Source organism: Arachis duranensis, chromosome 8, assembly GCF_000817695.3.
Source record: "Arachis duranensis cultivar V14167 chromosome 8, aradu.V14167.gnm2.J7QH, whole genome shotgun sequence".
Taxonomy (NCBI): domain Eukaryota; kingdom Viridiplantae; phylum Streptophyta; class Magnoliopsida; order Fabales; family Fabaceae; genus Arachis; species Arachis duranensis.
Genome location: NC_029779.3, coordinates 37,686,764 through 37,702,635, shown reverse-complemented (window position 1 = coordinate 37,702,635; position 15,872 = coordinate 37,686,764). Strand labels below are relative to the sequence as shown.

Below are 15,872 nucleotides of genomic sequence, written 5' to 3'. Positions count from 1 at the left end.
CTAAAGAGAACAACCATGCCAAAAAAGCAAAACAATCAAAAACAGAATTTTGGAGAAAACAGGATTCGTGCGTACGCAACACTTGTGCATACGCACAAGTTGCAACATTTTACCGACTCGTGCATACGCATCCCTTGTGCGTATGCACAAGCTGCATCACTCGCTCTGAGTGGTGCGCATGCATGCTTCTATGCGCGTGCACACTAGCCAGTTTTGCTTTTTTTTTTTGCAAAGTCTGCAATTTCAATTTTTTATACCAGTTTTCAAACATTAATCTCTTTAATTCAAGATAAGATTTGTTTAATTTCAAGCTTCAAGCACTAAGTTATGATCCGTTGAAGTTGGTCAAAAATTTATTTTTACCAAAACTTCACTGAAGTGTCAATTTCACCAGTTCTCCATTCAATTCATTTCAAAACCACCCCAAATCATTTCTCAACACTTATTATCCATTCTCGATTACTTTGAAACCATTCAAAGCCTAATCTACCAAATTCCTCATTATTAAAATCAATCAACACAATCCAATTCAATTTCACAATCCTTCTCACATATAATTTAATCTTTCAATACCTCAATTGAGGTTCATAACTTACTAAGATGGGGATACCTCACCCAATCACGGTCTCTGGCTTAAATTCTCATATCATAACGTTAGTACGCAATCGAACCACAATTTTCACATCCAATCTCATTCATACAATTATATATCACTCATCAAGAATCCAATTGTCACAATCATGCTAAAACACATCATTCAACACAAGCGATTCACACTAAACCACATACCATCATCAACATACATCATTCAACACTATCCTAGGGCATATAACCTAGGTTTTCACATAACCTTACATAATGTCTACCTGAAACTAAAATCCGTACCTTTTTTATGGCGGTTTTTCTAACACTTGAATTTTCTCCCCAATCAACCCAAACTTCAATCAACGGCACCAAGCCTCTACCAAGTGATGGGCAATCAAGCCAAACCACAAAACCGCAACATAAACTCAACCCAAGTAAGCCATCATTCTTTATTAAATCTAATTACACCAATTTAATTCACATTTCAAGCTAGGGTTTCATACATAATTAGGAAAAGTCAAAGGGAAGGAATTTTCTTAACTTATACCATGTGTTCATTAGTCAAAATCTCACTAGAACTCAAGGTTAAGTCTCTCATAAATATCAAAATCATAAATTTCTTGACATCTCAAACCCAAAATGCAAAATCAGAGGAGAAATTAAAAATAGGGCAAGAATTTTGACATTCTTTACCACAATAGTTAGATAGAATTGAAGAGGGATAATATTCGCATATATCCACTTGCCTATATCATGATGTTGTTATCTACTCAGTTATTTGGGGACAAGAGTGCGAACTGGATTTATATACGGCGGCTACCCTTTGTGGCAAATCTTGATGACATGGGGAGTTATAGCTAGGGTCCGCTGCTTTGGCATGTTTGTATTGATGCATGTGTCGGGTGGCGAATAGAAATATTACCAACTTGGCAGGTCCTCTCCACTTGCTACAATGTTGGATATTCTGGCAATTTTCCTCGTTGAGGCCCTCTAGGTTTGAGGACTTTTCGTTTCCGTTGGCATCCAGGTATTCTTTATTCATTTGAAGCTTGAAAAATATGATATGTTGTGTTATTCCTTCATTTTGTAACCGATTACTATTGTTCAGGTGGGCCGCATACTTACCACCAAATGATGGCAAGGAGCAAAGGGTTATAAACTATCGCCTTGCATTATATCTATTGACTGCTTGAGATGTAAGTATCATATTTGTGGTTGGTTTCATTAGTTAGGGTTCATCAGATTGTATGGAGCCTTACTCTTCCCTCGACGTACTTGTTGTGGTCAATCTTGAGATACTTATGGAGGAGCATTGTCGATTATAGCGAGCGGTTACCAGTTTGATATATTTTGCCGTCATTGAGTAGCATCAAGTTGATAGGGTGGTCCCACAACTTGGGGGTGCAGCATGTTCCCAAGGGGGATTTGAACATAGACTGGCTGCATGCTGAGGACGAAAGGGGCGAAGATAGGCGGTTCTTCCATTACTATTAGGTCTGACATTTACACTGGCAGAATAGACTTGTTTCAATTCTTATTATCAACAGAGTGGCTGATCTAGGCCCCTCCGCTGAGTTGTTAGATTGGTGGCACCGCGAGGCGCACAGGGTACTTTCCCTGGGAGCCATATTTGCGGATCCCAAGCACGTAGAGATATCGGCAGAGGCCTTTCTGAGAGGTTTGTCATAGGCGCCACTGAAATCACAGTTACCCAACATGCCGGACAACAAGCGTGTCGAAAGACATCGTCGTATTGATACCTTGGACATAGGTCAGGAGTGGCGATGGTAAGATGATATGATGCAGGAGGATGATGCAGGTGGGGACGACAGAGGTATTGGCGAGCACCGTGTTCGTCGGGCCAGTGCTAGACGTAGGGGGGATGGGGGTGGTACCTAGATTGGTGGTGGAATTAGCGGGTACACGGCGACTGGGGTTGGGGGTGGGGCATTGACGATTAGATGCATCTCTCAGGCATTCCATGACAGGGCACAGATGTATGCTGATCTTGGTACGACTACGATGACCACGGACATAGACGATCAGATGGGTAGTTCACAGTTCTACGCAGAGTTCGCGACTATCAAGCGGGAGGATGACGGTTAGTCCCAGATCCAGGTTGATGCATCTGATTACCATCCGTAGATGCCAGATCTCCAGCCCGATGCCCCAGCTTACCACCCATAGATGCCAGATATTCAGATCCAGGCACTAGAGTATCAGGCACCAAACTATCAAGGACAATATGTGGTGGACTTGAACGAGCCTGCAGGTAGTCCATTGAACACTTGGTTCACCATGGGAGGAACGTCCCACTCTGCATTTGGAGCAGACCGTCCAGCTGACAATGTTGCACAGTAGCCCTACTAACCTACTATAGTGAGGCGTCCTCCTCAATGTGGCACATATTCTCATCTGCTTGGTACATTCGGGGATGATGACCCAGATGATGGTCACGAGTAGGTTGTTGTCTTTGTGATTGTTTTAGTAGTTGCATTCCATGTATCTTATTCATTTATTTCCAGCACTGTATGACTTCATGTTTATTTCGAGAGTTATGTTCCAAACTTAGTAGGTACGATTGTATGACCCTATCTTTCTTTAAGTATCTATGGTTGGTTTTATAAATGTGTTGATAACTATATGACTATATATTTTCACAAGTATCTATTGCATGCTTCTTCAATTGTTTTTAGTTTTGAGGAAATACAAATACATCAATACAAGATAACAAAGTTCTAATGCATTACACAAAACAAATAAACCGTTACAAGATAACAACGTATTAATGTGAGCTCATAACATTTTTGGATAGCACAACCAATAACCAAGATGAACAAGAACTACTATATAACCTAATACAACGTGAATAAAACATCTAATCCTAGGACCCGATCGTGGAACCTCGCTGAGGGCAACTCCTACGAGTGTGGCCGGGTTGCCTGCATAAGCCACATCGCTTCGGTCTACCAGAGTCAGCTTCATCCATGTTGTTGCAAATGCGGGTGGATCGTGGTTCGCCCTTCTCTAGCTCATCGCATGATAGGGTCAGGGATGACAGTCGGTGTGTCATATGGTAGCCAAAGACCCTCTGGAATACAAGGTACAAAGCCCATCTGATACACCTTGAATACCTCAGATATGCTGTAAACTTCATCAACATACATGGCGCAATCTAGCCGCGACTGAACACAACATGCGATTGCATAGCAACAAGGGTAGTGCAGGGCCTGAAAGTGGCTACAGTCACAGGTGCGATCTCTAAGAGAAACTTGATAGGTACCCAACGAGAAGTTACCTGTAGGAGTAGTCTTTGCCACGGTATACTCAAATTGATGCTTGTTGAACAGTGTCACCGTGAAGCACCTTGAATCCTTCAAGTTCCGCTCAATGGCATTCACAAGCGCCTAGCAAAACTGGTGCCCAGATCTTAGTTGTGCCTCTGCCATCTGACCCCTGACAACAAACAACTCTGGAAGTCGTAGATATGTCGACTTCACCAACGATGTCACTGGTAGATTCCTGGTTCCCTTCAAAACAAAGTTGACACACTCAGATATGTTGGTCGTCATGTGACCATATCGTCTGCCACCATCCTTGTGTTGTGTCCACCTGTCATACTCCATCCTATTTGCCCAATCACACATAGCCAGATTCTCTGTCCTCATTATATCAAACCAATAGTCAAAATTAGCTACTGTCTTTGCATAAGCAGCATTTACCAGCAACCTCCTTGAATCTTGCCCCCTTGAAGCTGAGCGCAAAATTTACAGCATCATGCCAAATGCAAAATGTCCGATAAGCATGGGGAGGTCGCCAACCACTATCAAGTGCTTCTAGTGCAGCCTTGATGCCAATGTGCCTGTCAGATATCACCAGATTACTTAGTTGTGGAGTCACATGTCTTCTTTGGTTGGATAGAAAGTATGCCCAAGACTCTGCATTTTTTCCTTCTACAAGTGCAAATGCAACAGGAAAGATGTTCGAGTTTCCATCTTGAGCAATAGCCAACAACAAAGTCCCTCCATACCTGCCATATAAGTGCGTATCGTCGATGCTGACTAGCCGCTTACAGTGTCAAAAAGTCTCAATACATGGAGAAAATGTCTAGAAAAGACGATAAAAGTAGACTGTTGATTCATCAACCTGATCACCCACTCTAATCGGAGAGGTCTTCAACAAAGCAATCGTACCCTCCATGGTGGATGTCACCCCAAGGATCCAACGGGACAACTCACCATAAGACTCTTCCCAGTCGCTGTAGATTTGTGCTACTGCCTTCTGCTTTGCCATCCATACCTTCTTATAGCTAGGCCTGAAACCATAGGTTGCCTCCGGTGCTTCCTGCAACACCTTAATCGTAACTGAGGCATCAGCTCTGACCAGCGAAAAGATCGTCACATATATGACATGATAATCAAGCTGTCTGTGGTCGCTCGATATTGATGTGGCCAAATACGTGTGCGGTCCGTTGTACCTCTTAACTTTCCAGGTACTCTTCCTTTGCCGCAGCGTGATACGAATCATCCACGTGCACCATTTTCCAAACTTCTTGCATCTCCTGTTGTATTTGAGATGGTCTGACTCCATCACCCTGTACTCAACTCCACGCCGGATGCTATAATCCTTTACACTCAACACAACTTCCTCTTTACTCTGGAAAGATTGACCAATCTAAAATTTCGTCAAAGCAGTCGCATCATGCAGACCCTGGCCCGCAAAGGTTGCCTTTACATTCCACTATTGGCCGATGGCTTCCGAATGCAAGGTTGACAAGTGTAGATGATATTGTTGTGTGCCGAAAGCCGAAGCTCCATGGGGTGTATGTGTATTGCTCGAAATATCATCATTACTGTCCCCACCAATGTCGACCAGCTCATCGTCTGAATCATCTTCCCACATTGCATTCTCAACTTGATCCGGTCCGGCCTCAACTTCAAAATCAGGAACACCACGAGACACACCATCAGTACCAGCCACAACACGTGGAGGATAAGGGATCGGACCTGAAGGTGCTACCACAGGCATCGACGTCGAGGCACCACCCATCGTCATCGACTGAGGATTCAGCGTCGATGCCTCGGAGCTGTCAACGCCATCTTCCAACTTTGCAAGCAGCTCGGGTATTCTAACCTCCGAAAAACTCCACCGACAGTGAAACAATACTTGAATGTCTTCATCGGATCCTATCACAAATGTTTCATACTTCACACCGACTGACACAATGGAAATGAAAATTTTATTGAATAATTTTTTTACCCACTTTATCCCACACACCCCCAACTTCTGTAATATGATGTGTTTTATCTCTACCAACGTACTCGACGACCAAATAAAAACACTAAGCGGTTCCCTATCCATAAATTTAACACCATGCCTTTTGCTTTTTTGAATTTTCCCATAGCAATGCACTAGAATCACAAAACTCTTCTCACCATTCATTTGTGAGAAATGACACTCGTCTTCTACCTCAATGCCTTAGAGGGGGTATATATAGCCAACCACCACGTACACACACTCAACGTAAACTGCTACTGCCTCTAACGGTTTATATTTACGTCACCCAACACATAACCGCTACTGCCTGTAGCAATTTATGCACAAGCCACACTCAACAGAAACAGCTGCTGCCTATAGCGGTTTCTGTGTAAAATGCTAACCCACGTAAACCGCGACAGCCAATAGCAGTTTACGTTCTTCTATAAATTTTCTATAGAGATATGAAAAATTGTATTTGCGTCTTGCCATTTCAAAAGTTGTATTTGGGTAAAATTCATTTCCAAATATTTAATTTCAGTAAATAGGAATTTAGAACATTAAAAATTGAAAAACATGAAAAATTGTACCTAGTAGATAGAAGAAGATTTTGACACCAAGAAACACGATTTTTGTAACTGCTTCTATATTTGATTTTTTTCAAATTTAATGATGCAACTACAACATTTATTAATATTCTATTCGATTTAAATAGCAACAAAATAAATTGATTTTTATTTTTTAAATCAATAAAAATTAAATTATTAATATTTTTATACTTACAAACACATATCTCGTTTATAATATAAACAAATTGATTATGAGTATATCTTGTTTACATTGTAAAAGAGAAACGAGATATGTGGACTACGTCAATTCTCACATATCATGTGATACATGTTTAAAATGTGCGTCTTATCTCGTTTACAATACTCATAATTAATTTGTTTACACGGTAAACGAGAAAAGTAATAGGATAAAAAATATAAATTGTGTCTAAATTATCTATATTGATAAATAAAATAATTAAATTATTTATTTAAAAAAATCCTATTATGTTATGATATTATATTAGAATAAATTATTAAAATGATACTCAAAAATTTATATTGGTGATAAAAATAATCATACTAATAACAAATAAGATCTTGAAAGATTTAAAAATGCGATAAAAAGAACTAGATATTAAATATATATTTTTTAAAAAGAATTTAGAGATTATATTTTAATGTAATTCCTCGCAGTTATCATTAGAAAAATAAGATCTTTTTTTCTTCAAAATTTGGTAATTTTATATCAAGTAATTTTTTTTTTGTGTAAATATAAAAAATTTTATTTATAAAAAATATAATATTTATTAATTATTTTGTCGCATTTTTAAATTATTAAAGGACTGTTTTATTAATTTCTTTCAGAAATTTTTTACCAATGTCTAAATTTTTTGAGTACTGCATTAACAGTTAACTCATTATGTTAACCCACAAAAAACTATTTTGTCAATTCTAAATTTTAAATCATATAAACCTTACTCTTATCCATTTTCATAAAAAATAATGCAATTTATTTCTTTTAAAAATTAGACACTTCGACACCAACATTATTATTTTGAGATAATACGATTTCTTAATTAAGAAATCCAGCAACATAAATTCGTTTTGTAAAATTTATTTATAATGTGTGAAATTTAAACCCCACAAAATTTATCAACAACCACTACTACTACTATTATCTTTCTTATCTTCATCGTTATAATTTTTATTTTTACTATTTTTATTCTATAATCATACCTTATGGTATCATCATTTCTTCTACTACTATCAATATTAATATTAATACCATTAATATCACAATTTTTATCTTTTTTTTTCTTTTTTTATTTTTTTAAATTTTTTGTGCTGTATTTTTTTTCTTTGTGACATTATTTTTTATATATAGTAGTCTTTTTTCACTTAATCATTATGAGTGTAAGACTTTTTTAATAATAAATTAATAAATAAAATCTTCTTAAATTTAATTTTTGTTATTATTTGATAAATTTTTTAACAAAAAACTTATATTATCTCAAATAATAAAATTTAAAAAAATTAATAAAAAATATATTAAAAATAGAGAGAAATCGGATTGAATTTTACTACATAAATATCTATGCAACAAAATTATTAATAAGAGCACAGTCCATAGAATCGTAAAATTGAGACTAGACCTTACCCGGAATAATCACGAGGTGGGGTCTTAATGGTCCACATAATAATGAGAAAAATAAAAAGCTGAGCTAACTTCACCGTGAAATTTATTATTGAAGGAATCTTGAAGCTCATGCTCACAGTGATAGAGTGGATAAAGATAGAAAAAGGATAAGAACCCATGCAGCAGTTACAACTTACAATTACAAACCCACAGGATGTTACAAAATACAATGGCTTATCCGAAAATTTTATTTTATTTTACCACAACATTTTCAATTTTTAATATTTGTATATATATGGACAAATATTTCAATCTTTTCTTTGAAAGGTCAAAATAGCCGGCTTCCGATAAAAGATAAACAAGAAAATTAAGAAGCGGAGAAGTATAAGATAATAAATAGAAATGAGTACTCTTTTGATTTATAAAGTTTAGGGTTAAAAGTAAATTTATTTTTAATTTTATTTTTTATTTAAAATTATTTTTAATGTTTTAATTTGATATTAAAATTATTTATTATTTTAAATAAAGTATTTTTTAAATGATAACAATATCTTTTATTTTTTTATTGGCTGTTCTCTGATCTTCCTTTAATAAAAAAAATGAATTATGATCATTTAAAATTTGAAATTTATATTAGAGAGTAAAGTGTGATTTTTTATTCTTAAATAGTTTTTTTTTTATATTTATTTTTGATCTCACCTATAAAATAAATAGTGAGAGGTCACATTTTACTCTCTAAAATGAAATTCAAATTTTAGAAGATCAAATCCCAATAAAATACCCTTTTATCCTAATGTTTTATACTCTTTTTCTTTTTTTTTCTCTTTTTTCTCCTCCTTCTCTTCTTTTTTTTTTTTTAATCAGACCACCCTTTAAACCCACCCTCTTCTTCCTCCTGAACATCCTTTTTCTAATTTCGGTGCTCTTCAAAATCATGTCGTTATTGTGTTGTTACTGTTGTTGTTGTTGCATGTGTTGAAAGAGGAAACTACGACAGAGATCTACCATCAAGGACTCTTCCGCCACTGTCGAGATTGACGGTCGCCCTCACCTTGCCACGCCGCGCCCTCGCCTCGCCTCACCATTGAAGGGCATCTTATCCGCCGTCGTCGCCCTCCTCTTCGTCGTCGGTCACGGCGCCGTCACTGCCGTCACCGTTTACCTAGTCGGCTGTCTACGATCTTCGTTCTCCGGCAATAGCATCGCAGTGGCAGAATAAACCAGTGACATTACTGTGTCTACTTTACTCTGGATCTTGTTTGTCCTTTTTTGTAATTGATTAAGTTTTTCATTTTTTTATAAAAGATCTGAATGCTTTATTGTTGTTGTTGTTGTTGTTGGATTTGATGTTGCATTTAAAACAAATATTTTTGAAGCGTTGGAGATGGTGGTGAACATTGAGGTTGATCTTCTCTGCTTCTCTATTAGTGTTTGCAGGGACTTCTCTAGTTTCAGGTCTCCTTTTCCTTCTTTTTCCGGCGATAATTTTTAAGAGCAACAGTAGCGACGATTTCGATGGTGGTGGCCACGATTTTGAACTTTCTCTCTCTCACTCTCTTGTTCTCTCACTTCCCCTCTTTTTTCGACAGTCTCATTCTCTTCTCAATCTCTTTAAAATATATGAGGTTGTTGATATTGTTTTTGAATTTGAATATTATGTTGTTGATGATAAAATTTTAAATTTGAATGTTATGTTGTTGTTGATGGATTAGAATGAATAAATATGAAAAGAGGAATAATTGGTGGTAATAAGAGTGGTGATGGTGGCAGTGAAGGATGACATTAGGATAAGAAAAATTATAAGGGTATTTTTTGTCCGAAAAAAGTTGAAAGGACGATTTTAGTATCAAATAAAACGTTGAAGAACAATTTTAAATCCAAAATAAAATTAAGGATGAATTTAATTTTCACCCTAAATTTTAGAGATTAAAACAGTATTTATCTCTAATAAATATTATTTTTTTATCAAAAAATAAAAATTCCAAGTGGATGAAAGAAGAATGATTAGTTTGTCCATTGCTTGCATGATTGAGGGACTTTTGTGCCCAAACAAGGGAAAAGTGATATCATTCTCTCCCATGGTAATAGCAATCAGGAACTTGGAAATTAAAAGATGTTGATGAAAGCGACAAAGTAGGACCACATACTTTGTCTTGAGAAAGAAAACAACAAAAGAGCCTAATAAATCTTATTTATTAATAGCTTCTTACACTTAAATTAACTAAGTTTAACATTTTAACTAACTGCACAATTTTTGTATTATTATTATTATACACATTTAATTATTTATTTAATTTAGGTAACGAGTATAATTTTATAAAATTTAATTACTCTATTAGTTTTTATAATTTTACTAAATTTATAATTAAGTGTTTATATATTTTTAATTAAATTCCTACATTTTGTAATTAACTCATTTCTATATTAAAAACATTAAAATTAACGATTTAATTAGATTTTTAATTGTGGATATTTTTAATTTGCGAAAAATATTCCTCTAATATTTTTTACATTAACAATGATCTAATTATAAAACTAAAAGCAGTGTAAAAATTCAATTAAAAAGGAAAAAAAAGATTAAGTACGATTTTGGTCCCTAAAGTATAGGCCGAAAACTTGTCTTAAGGTTAACTTGGTTTTAAAATCGTCCTTCTTCTTCTTCTTCCCTTTTCTTTAGCAGGAGGAGAAATACTCCCTTTCTCTTATTTTTTTATTTTATAAGTTTTATTACGAGTAATTTGGTCCAAAATTTTAAATTTTAAGTAAAAAGGACGATTTTAAAATTTAGTTTTAAACCTTAGAAATGATTTTGTATGAAAAAAAGATTGAAGACAAAAAAAAATTTTTTGTCTATACCTTAAGAACTAAAATCGTACTTAACCAAAAAAAATAAAAACTTAATTATAAATTTAGTAAAACTATATAACTAATAAAATAATTAAACTTTGTATAAAATTATCCAATTCAGTTCATGTCTTTAAATAATTTTTTAAATGACAAATTAAAAATTAATTATTTTTATTTATATGATAATGCATAATTAATTATTTATATAAAATCCTTTTATAATATCCGTGCATAAAAATCAAATTGTTAATTATACAAGAAAATAAAGAAAAGAATTTGTGCAACCTATAAAAAAGTTATATAAACACAAAACATACATATAGAAAGCAAGATCAAAGTATCCAAAAAAATTATTGGCATGATTTATTAGTTATTACTCATAAAGGAATTAACAATCATGCCTCTTAATAATTTTCTTTTTTATATAATAATAATAATAATAATTGTCCAACTTAATTGTTAGAATATAAATTCTCACAGGAAAATATCTTACTATAAAAACCAAAATCTGGATGCTTATCCACCAAACTAGGTCCCACGCCCACAAAGTTGATGAAGACACACACGCCACCCTCTTAACACTTGAAGATAGCTAGGTACTACTTACTATCATTGCCACCATATAAATATTAGAATTTCTCCTATGCTCCAAACCCTGCATTATTTCATTCCCTTTGATCTACAAATAGCTAAATCATTATTATCATTATTATTAAGCCAAAACCAATAAAGAAAAATGCTAGCCATATTCCACAAGGCTTTTGCAAATCCACCAGATGAGTTGAATAGTCCAGCTTCTTACAAAGGTTCCAAGAAGCCTAAGATTCCTGAAGAGACTCTCAGAGATTTTCTTTCCCTTCATCCAAACAACACTTGCTCTATCAGCTTTGGCCATGCTGCTGTTTTAGCTTATGTCCGCCCTGATAATCCTTTCTCTATTAATAACCAAAGGTTATTTATTTATTATTATCATTACCATACTTTCACAATTCAAAATTTAAATAATTGATTTAGATTATTCTAATAAAGAGAGGTACTTTACTGGCAGGTTGTTTTGTGGGTTTGATGACATATATTGTGTGTTCTTGGGGAGCTTGAAGAATCTATCATACATGAACAAGCAGTATGGATTGTCAAAGGGAAGCAATGAAGCCATGCTTGTGATTGAAGCTTACAAGACCCTACGTGACAGAGGTCCATACCCTGCAGATCAAGTTGTCAAGGAACTTGATGGTAGCTTTGCCTTTGTTGTCTATGACAGCAAGGTTGGCAGTGTCTTTGCAGCACTGGTAATTAATTAATTACTTAATTAATTAATATTAATTCCTAAACAAATTTTGATTATTGCTGAATTATGATTATGATTATGATTGTTTCAGGGTTCTGATGGAGGGGTGAAGTTGTATTGGGGAATTGCAGCTGATGGATCTGTGGTGATCTCTGATGATCTGCAAGTTATCAAAGAGGGTTGTGCCAAATCATTTGCTCCTTTTCCAACAGGTAATTAAATTAATAAATATTTATTTATTTATTTTAGATTTTAGGATCTATTATTATCTTTCCAAGTCCAATCAAATTGGTGAAAAGTTTCCTTTAAATTAGAGCCTAATGCATTATGAGTACATGTGAGTTACTTTAGAGTGACCAAAATGAAGATTATAAATTATGTCTAATTAATAATTATGATTAGAATTTAGTAAGGATTGACAAGATAGTTTTGTTGGGATTGGAATGAATATGGAATGCAGGGTGTATGTTCCACAGTGAAGGGGGTTTGATGAGCTTTGAGCACCCAATGAACAAGTTGAAGGCAATGCCAAGAATAGACAGTGAAGGTGCAATGTGTGGAGCCAATTTTAAGGTTGACAAGTTCTCAAGAGTCAACAGCATTCCAAGAGTTGGAAGTCAATCTAACTGGATGGAATGGGATCAACATTAGCCTTATTATTACTATTAGTATTTTCACAATAGTAATGTAAACCAAAAATATGTCACATATCAATGTTTCTATGTTTCCTTTAATTTCCTCTCTAACCCAGATTGTCTTGTTTTCTGCTTGCTTGTAATGTTTTCTGTTCTGTTTCTTTAACTTAGTATAAATAATACAACACTCAAAATGCTTTTTTTTTCTTTTTAAAGGCATAATTTTGTTTTAAGTCATTGTTCTCTAATTTTCCATAATTATGCAAAAAAGAAAATAGAATAGTTAAAAAATAAAAATATTTTTAAAAAAATATTTTTTTGTTCTATATGGAAGTAGGTCATCGGAATCTTATGGTATGAATGATAATGACAAATAAATCATTGTAGATGCAAAGTATCAACTAAAGTTGGGGATTTTTTTATTTAAATTAAATAAATATATAAATTATAGAAATACATGAAAGGTGAAGTATTTATAAGAATGCGTATTTTCTTATAAATCTCGGATATTGAGGATAAGTTAAAATTAAACATATATTGGTGTTTGAGATTCTGTATTGTGACCGGACGACGTCAGGATATATTTTGAGTATACAGCCATATAGGATATGTATTATTATGGAGATTGAAAACTAAGCACTCGAGATATGTGACAATTGAGAAAGGAATCTCAATACCCAAAATATATACGATTTGCCTAATTCGGATTCCAGCAGCCGAGATTGCTGCGGTGTATTTAAATAATTTTTAAGAATTTTGTTAGTTTTTAAATGCTTAACTTCGAGTTCCTTAAGTGAATATGGCCCTCGAGAATATGTCTACAATGGAAATATTAATAGACTAAATATTACTTGGCACGTGGCTGAAGTTTTAAATTTTAAGATTAGTAGTTTTTCCTTGTTTTATTTTCAGTGAATAATTAGTTTAAATGTTTAGATTTTAGTAACTTAGTTAATGTGGTAGGACTTAGTCACTAGACAAAATTAGACAATTTATATATATTTAGTCAGTCATAATACGGTTTGATATTTTGTATAATTTATTTTTATTAATTGTAATTTAAGTGAAATAAATAAAATAAGTAATTAATTATAACTTACGTTAAATAAATAAAATAGGTAATTATTAATTAATACGTTAGTGAAATTAATAGGTAATTGATTAAAGTCATGTCCAAATGTGAGTTAGGTTAAAATAGTGCAACATGAATGATTCAATTTTTTACATATTGTTTGATAGTCTCATCTTTAGTAAGTGCTATTAATATTAGCAATACAAATTATATTCGTACTGTATCTGTTGCATTTATTATCAATGTTTATCTACTTGGTTTAAAATTTTTAGTAATGATTAAATACAATTAATGGTTTAGACAAGAATAATATGCGAGAATAAATGTTATGGATATTGCAGAGACCACGATTACTGTTGTTACACCGTGTGATCTTAGGCCTCCCCCATCGAACATCCTATTGCCTTGTATTAGGGAGGCGAAATTTGGGCATACAATAGAGTTGAGCGATTTTATGTTTGACAATTTCTTGATCTATTCATTTGTCGAGCAGTGGAGGTCCGAGACCCACACGTTCCACCTTCCATCGAGTGAGGTCAGCATTACGCTTTACGATGTTGTCTACCACATTGGTCTGCGCACTAATGGAGAGCCGATTGGGAGTTGTACCAGAGACTTATAGTGATGCCATGGACACCCCACGTGGGAGTGGATTGAGGATTTACTTGGCGTCAGGCTGCCACTACAATTAGAGGGAGGGAAGCAGGATTTCGGGGTGAGGATAACCTGGCTGAGGGATAGGGTCTCACACATTTCAACTGGAGAAGCTCCGAATACACTCCGTCAGTACGCCCGATGCTATTTAATGACATTAATAGAGGGGTTTTTGTTCATGGACAAGTTTGCTACACTTGTCCCTTTGAGATGGCTGCCGCTGCTGGAAGATTTCCATCGATGCAGCCATTTGTCATAGGGGTCTGCACTGCTCTGTCATACGTACTCCTCACTGTGCACCACGACAGGACATGATGTGACCGACACTGTGGCTTGCATGCCGCTTTTTGTCTCCTGGATCTACCATAGGTTTCCATGTTTTGGTCCGGCAGGATATGACGTCATCAGGTTCTCACTTGCAACTAGGTATGTACATATTGTAAATAATTTTTAATTTAACAAGTAATAGACATTGAATTAGTGTCAATTAATGTAATTAATTAAATTCTACTCAAATGTTTTTATTCTGCGTAGGTTGGCAAGACTAGGGCAACAAAGTAGAGATCGTCATGATGGCAGGATCCAAACTCTACGTCATCGCATTGATGGCCTCACATTTGACTAGGTACAACCTTTTTTTTGTTTCTATATTATTTCATGCATTGGTATGTCATTCCTAATTATGGTATTTTAACACTGTGTGATCCGCACCATCATTACACCATTAGTATAGATCCGCACCATCATCGTATTATTAGACTCCACCACCACTACCACACTCACCTCTGTCGGGATTGGTCTAGCTACCACCTCCTCCGCCACCACCTATATATGGAGTAGTTCCTCTACCACCACTACCACAACGAACACCCTCCACTGCGAGCCACCCAGGTGTTTGTCCTCGGCCAACCTATCCTTCGAGGGTGACTCATCCTCGTGGAAGTGGGACTGGACACCATTTAGATCCCGTAGGCGGACGACGTTAGTATATAGTTTGGATAGATGTTCTTATGTTCTATACATTATCTGGCTTGTAATATTGTATCATTATATGTTAGGTTATCGGATTTTTCATATATGACTATATATTATGCAGTATTACGACCATGAGTTATGTTTTTTACGTTAATGATTTAACTTGATATGAAAGCAATACGACTAAAGAAAAACAGATACAATAAATATAAAGATAGATTGTTTCATTATACATAAAAACGGATACATACAAATAGATTGTTTCATTATTCATAAAACTTACAAGAAGAAATCCAACACCTAAACTCTGAACCGTCAGTCATCACCGACTGCGGAGCATTCGAACACCCTCGTCTAGTGTGTCGCTTCCCTT

At 34.9% G+C, this 15,872-nt stretch overlaps 2 protein-coding genes across 2 annotated transcripts; one reads left to right on the top strand and one right to left on the bottom strand.

Moving 5' to 3' along the window:
• Positions 1-3,469: 3,469 nt before the first annotated feature.
• On the bottom strand, positions 3,470-6,027 carry LOC107462568 (uncharacterized). Its single transcript, XM_016081177.1, has 7 exons — positions 6,021-6,027; positions 5,458-5,801; positions 4,732-5,259; positions 4,407-4,653; positions 4,040-4,339; positions 3,720-3,883; positions 3,470-3,676 (listed from the first exon to the last, which is right to left on the bottom strand). Exons 1-7 carry the CDS (start codon positions 6,025-6,027, stop codon positions 3,470-3,472), a joined length of 1,797 nt encoding a protein of 598 aa, XP_015936663.1.
• A 5,478-nt stretch (positions 6,028-11,505) lies between these two features.
• LOC107462617 (stem-specific protein TSJT1) lies at positions 11,506-13,004 on the top strand. The gene is made up of 4 exons (XM_016081238.3): positions 11,506-11,826; positions 11,924-12,164; positions 12,255-12,375; positions 12,624-13,004. The coding sequence occupies exons 1-4, from the start codon at positions 11,612-11,614 to the stop codon at positions 12,812-12,814; spliced, it is 768 nt and encodes a 255-aa protein (XP_015936724.1). The 5' UTR covers positions 11,506-11,611; the 3' UTR covers positions 12,815-13,004.
• The last annotated feature ends 2,868 nt before the right edge of the window (positions 13,005-15,872 follow it).

Coding starts and splice junctions, on each gene's coding strand:
- LOC107462568 (XM_016081177.1), bottom strand. Junction 5,260..5,457: donor ATGATTCAGACGATGAGCTG/GTCGACATTGGT, acceptor ACGAAATTTTAG/ATTGGTCAATCTTTCCAGAG. Junction 4,340..4,406: donor ACTAGAAGCACTTGATAGTG/GTTGGCGACCTC, acceptor TTTTGCGCTCAG/CTTCAAGGGGGCAAGATTCA.
- LOC107462617 (XM_016081238.3), top strand. CDS start 11,612: ATGCTAGCCATATTCCACAAGGCTTTTGCAAATCCACCAGATGAGTTG. Junction 11,827..11,923: donor TTCTCTATTAATAACCAAAG/GTTATTTATTTA, acceptor CTTTACTGGCAG/GTTGTTTTGTGGGTTTGATG. Junction 12,165..12,254: donor GCAGTGTCTTTGCAGCACTG/GTAATTAATTAA, acceptor TGATTGTTTCAG/GGTTCTGATGGAGGGGTGAA.